Source organism: Telmatherina bonti (genome assembly GCF_933228915.1).
Source record: "Telmatherina bonti genome assembly, chromosome: 18".
Lineage (NCBI taxonomy): Eukaryota > Metazoa > Chordata > Actinopteri > Atheriniformes > Telmatherinidae > Telmatherina > Telmatherina bonti.
In genome coordinates, this window is record NC_136616.1 from 1,921,964 (window position 1) to 1,927,771 (window position 5,808).

Consider the following 5,808-nt stretch of genomic DNA (forward strand, 5'->3'; position numbering starts at 1 on the left):
CATGTCGGGTGGAGATACGTGAAGTGAAAGTCGGACATCTCAGATCTGATCACATAGTTTCTGACTTGTGTCCGTTTGTCGCAGCAGAACTCAGGATTTCTTCTGAGCACAGCTTTGTGAAATATGTTTGACAGTTTCAGCCAACGAACGCTTGAGGAACGTGAATAGCTTTCATTCCTCTGTGCACTGATTCATGATGTGCTGCTGGTACTGGCAACATGTGCAGACATGCCAGAGTGTGTCCTGTGTGCTGTTTGCTCTGGAAGACCTGTCAGCTCTGTTTTCTTACCAGGAGATACGTGTGACTCCATGCCACGCTGTTGTTAGGCACGTTTCTGCATGTGCCTCCAGCATCTGGAAAGTAACTGCATGAGAGGGTCTTTTACACCTCAGACACCTCTTGCCTGATTCAGGAGCTCAAAGCAGGCGCTTCTGGAGCCTGGAATCATGCTAATGCCACAACACTGGAAGCTACTGCATTACCTGTGTGTTAAGCAACACCTTGGATATTATAGTGGCTCTTTATTAAGCTAACCTTTCACACATTCCTGCAGTCTCACCACCTTTCTGGGCTTAGTCAGGAGTATTTACTTATCCATTTACTTAGTCAACTCTGTATTTCTGTCTTTGCATTGGTCCGTTTAAATTAAATGACGGCTTCTTGTCCTGTGATCCAGGTATACCCTGGCTCTCGCCCACTGATTGATGATTGACTCCAGCTTCCCCGTGAGCCATGTCCACACTTCTGTCTGCCGCACTCCGGCCAGTTAAGACAATGAGTCCACACAACCTGCTTTTTTAAAAACCAATCCATCCACACATATCCACATAACTGCGTTGTTAACTCATTCATCAGCATATCAGACCTCTGGGCAGCAGTAGCGTCTCTAATCCCGTCCAATCAGAATAACCTTCCGTCTCAACACGTCACTTCCACAAAATGCTGCTGTCCTCCCAGCTTGTCTGCTGGGACATATATGTGTGTGTTTATACATAAAAATGAATAAATGAACGGTCCGGCTGGTGTGGTACCTACACCAGCGCTCTGCTGCTCATTCTTTTCTGTCAGGAGCGCAATGAATTCTGGGATAGGAGAGGACGCTTATTTTTGCTGTGAAAAATACAGAAATGATTCTTTAGTTTTATTGTTTTATTAATATTTTATAAGTTTATTTTGTACTTTCTTTTACCTGTTCAGCACTTTGTTTACCTCTTGTTATGTGAAAGTGCTTCATATATAAACTTTAGATATACCGATAACATATCCATCCAAGTTTTTTCATGTTTTCCTCTCAGATCAACTTCAGTGTTAAAAGATAAAAAAACAACATGTCAATATCTGAGTTATTTTAACTCTTAAATGTCAGTTTGATCACATGATGTCACTGAAAAAGAAACCTGATGAGTTTTTTTTTTTACAGGGGTTTTGTTTGTATGTATTTATTTATTTATTTATTATCGGTTTTATTTCTAAGTTTGGCGTTTTCCAGCTTGAAATCACGGGAGCCTTGCCATTTCCCAGCCAACGTTTCCCTCCCACCCCTCAGTGAAAACTTAGTCGTCATGAGGAAACGGAAGCTCTCAGACCATGCCGTAAAATGTAGAATAAAAACATCAAATCTGTCACAGAAGCAACAAAATAAAGTCTATAAACAGGATCAGCTTTGGATCAAATATTATAAAAGTGACATAAAAGCAAGGATCAGCAGGTAGAAGCAAACAGTCACCATGCGGTGGAGTTTACGAGCTGCACTTGAACGCAGCATGATGAAGGACCTGCCTCCTTCAGGGCCAGTCTGGGTTCTAGGTTCGGGATGGGGGACCGCAGCCCGGATGGAAGACCCGAGTCACGCTTCCAGGTGGATTTACTGACCTCCGTGAGGCGACGAGGAGCGGATTTCCACGCGTGGCCCACTGAACACGCGCGCCAAGCTACTCGCGCGGACCAGCTGTGACCGCCCCCCCTGCAGGTTTGCCGACTGAAACATGGACGTGTTGTGGGTCCCGCTGAGTCTGTTTCTCGGCTTCGTCGTGTCCCGGACGTGGAGCGTTCAGATGTCGTGGGACACCTGGAAGACACGACAGCGTGGGACGGAGCTGGACAGGCCGCACATCGTCTTCATCCTGGTGGACGACCAGGGCTTCCGGGATGTGGGCTACCACGGATCCGAGATTAAAACCCCGACTCTGGACCGGCTGGCGGCGCAGGGAGTCAAGCTGGAGAATTACTACGTCCAGCCGCTCTGCAGCCCCTCCAGGAGCCAGCTGATGACCGGCAGGTAAGACCAGCAGCCCGGGGACCAGGTCCGGAAGGTCCGCAGACCTGAGGGTGGATGATGGAGGAGGATGATGGAGGAGGATGATGGAGGTGGATGATGGAGGTGGATGATGGAGGAGGATGATGGAGGAGGATGATGGAGGTGGATGATGGAGGAGGATGATGGAGGAGGAAGATGGAGGAGGATGATGAGGGTGGAAGATGGAGGAGGATGATGGAGGTGGATGATGGAGGTGGATGATGGAGGAGGATGATGGAGGAGGATGATGGAGGTGGATGATGGAGGAGGATGATGGAGGTGGAAGATGGAGGAGGATGATGGAGGTGGATGATGGAGGATGATGGAGGAGGATGATGGAGGTGGATGATGGAGGTGGATGATGGAGGAGGATGATGGAGGAGGATGATGGAGGTGGATGATGGAGGAGGATGATGGAGGAGGATGATGGAGGAGGATGATGGAGGTGGAAGATGGAGGAGGATGATGGAGGAGGATGATGGAGGTGGAAGATGGAGGAGGATGATGGAGGTGGATGATGGAGGATGATGGAGGAGGATGATGGAGGTGGATGATGGAGGTGGATGATGGAGGAGGAGGATGGAGGTGGATGATGGAGGTGGATGATGGAGGAGGATGATGGAGGAGGAAGATGGAGGAGGATGATGAGGGTGGAAGATGGAGGAGGATGATGGAGGTGGATGATGGAGGTGGAAGATGGAGGAGGATGATGGAGGAGGATGATGGAGGTGGATGATGGAGGTGGATGATGGAGGAGGATGATGGAGGAGGATGATGGAGGAGGAAGATGGAGGAGGATGATGGAGGTGGATGATGGAGGTGGATGATGGAGGAGGATGATGGAGGAGGATGATGGAGGAGGATGATGGAGGTGGATGATGGAGGAGGATGATGGAGGAGGATGATGGAGGTGGATGATGGAGGTGGATGATGGAGGAGGATGATGGAGGTGGATGATGGAGGAGGATGATGGAGGAGGATGATGCAGGTGGATGATGGAGGAGGATGATGGAGGAGGATGATGGAGGAGGCTGATGGAGGTGGATGATGGAGGAGGATGATGGAGGTGGATGATGGAGGTGGATGATGGAGGTGGATGATGGAGGAGGATGATGGAGGAGGCTGATGGAGGTGGATGATGGAGGAGGATGATGGAGGAGGATGATGGAGGAGGATGATGAGGGTGGAAGATGGAGGAGGATGATGGAGGAGGATGATGGAGGAGGATGATGGAGGTGGATGATGGAGGAGGATGATGGAGGAGGCTGATGGAGGTGGATGATGGAGGAGGATGATGGAGGTGGATGATGGAGGAGGATGATGGAGGAGGAGGATGATGGAGGAGGCTGATGGAGGTGGATGATGGAGGAGGCTGATGGAGGTGGATGATGGAGGAGGATGATGGAGGAGGATGATGGAGGAGGATGATGAGGGTGGAAGATGGAGGAGGATGATGGAGGTGGATGATGGAGGTGGATGATGGAGGTGGATGATGGAGGAGGCTGATGGAGGAGGATGATGGAGGAGGCTGATGGAGGAGGCTGATGGAGGAGGATGATGGAGGAGGATGATGGAGGAGGATGATGGAGGTGGAAGATGGAGGAGGATGATGGAGGAGGCTGATGGAGGAGGATGATGGAGGAGGCTGATGGAGGAGGCTGATGGAGGAGGATGATGGAGGTGGATGATGGAGGAGGATGATGGAGGTGGATGATGGAGGTGGATGATGGAGGAGGAAGATGGAGGTGGAAGATGGAGGAGGAAGATGGAGGTGGAAGATGGAGGTGGATGATGGAGGAGGATGATGGAGGTGGATGATGGAGGTGGATGATGGAGGAGGAAGATGGAGGTGGAAGATGGAGGAGGAAGATGGAGGTGGAAGATGGAGGAGGATGATGGAGGAGGATGATGGAGGAGGATGATGGAGGTGGATGATGGAGGTGGATGATGGACGTGGATGATGAGGGTGGATGATGGAGGTGGATGATGGAGGTGGATGATGGAGGAGGATGATGGAGGAGGATGATGGAGGAGGATGATGGAGGTGGATGATGGAGGAGGATGGAGGTGGATGATGGAGGTGGATGATGGAAGAGGATGATGGAGGAGGATGGAGGTGGATGATGGAGGTGGATGATGGAGGAGGATGATGGAGGAGGATGATGGAGGAGGATGATGGAGGTGGATGATGGAGGAGGATGATGGAGGTGGATGATGGAGGTGGATGATGGAGGAGGATGATGGAGGAGGATGATGGAGGTGGATGATGGAGGAGGATGATGGAGGAGGATGATGGAGGAGGATGATGGAGGTGGATGATGGAGGAGGATGATGGAGGTGGATGATGGAGGAGGCTGATGGAGGAGGATGATGGAGGTGGATGATGGAGGTGGATGATGGAGGTGGATGATGGAGGAGGATGATGGAGGAGGATGATGGAGGTGGATGATGGAGGAGGATGATGGAGGAGGATGATGGAGGAGGATGATGGAGGTGGATGATGGAGGTGGATGATGGAGGAGGATGATGGAGGTGGATGATGGAGGAGGAAGATGGAGGTGGATGATGGAGGAGGATGATTGAAGAGGATGATGGAGGTGGATGATGGAGGAGGATGATGGAGGAGGATGATGGAGGTGGATGATGGAGGTGGAAGATGGAGGAGGATGATGGAGGAGGATGATGGAGGAGGAAGATGGAGGTGGAAGATGGAGGAGGAAGATGGAGGAGGATGATGGAGGAGGAAGATGGAGGTGGATGATGGAGGTGGAAGATGGAGGAGGATGATGGAGGTGGAAGATGGAGGAGGATGATGGAGGAGGATGATGGAGGTGGAAGATGGAGGAGGATGATGGAGGTGGATGATGGAGGAGGATGATGGAGGTGGAAGATGGAGGAGGATGATGGAGGTGGAAGATGGAGGAGGATGATGGAGGAGGATGATGGAGGTGGATGATGGAGGAGGATGATGGAGGAGGATGATGGAGGAGGATGATGGAGGTGGATGATGGAGGTGGATGATGGAGGTGGAAGATGGAGGAGGATGATGGAGGTGGAAGATGGAGGAGGATGATGGAGGAGGATGATGGAGGAGGATGATGGAGGTGGATGATGGAGGAGGATGATGGAGGAGGATGATGGAGGAGGATGATTGAAGAGGATGATGGAGGTGGATGATGGAGGAGGATGATGGAGGAGGATGATGGAGGAGGATGATGGAGGTGGATGATGGAGGAGGATGATGGAGGAGGATGATGGAGGAGGATGATTGAAGAGGATGATGGAGGTGGATGATGGAGGAGGATGATGGAGGAGGATGATGGAGGAGGATGATGGAGGAGGATGATGGAGGAGGATGATTGAAGAGGATGATGGAGGTGGATGATGGAGGTGGATGATGGAGGAGGATGATGGAGGTGGATGATGGAGGAGGATGATGGAGGAGGATGATGGAGGTGGAAGATGGAGGAGGATGATGGAGGTGGATGATGGAGGAGGATGATGGAGGAGG

General features: G+C 51.2%; 1 protein-coding gene across 1 annotated transcript in view; it reads left to right on the forward strand.

Annotated features, from left to right (window-relative positions):
• Positions 1-1,986: 1,986 nt before the first annotated feature.
• The window catches only part of arsj (arylsulfatase family, member J), a gene marked incomplete at both ends in the record, with an annotated part of 21,453 nt that continues 17,631 nt past the window's right edge, over positions 1,987-5,808 (forward strand). The window contains 1 exon segment of the mRNA XM_079257389.1: positions 1,987-2,279. Coding sequence (XP_079113515.1) covers positions 1,987-2,279 — 293 coding nt within the window.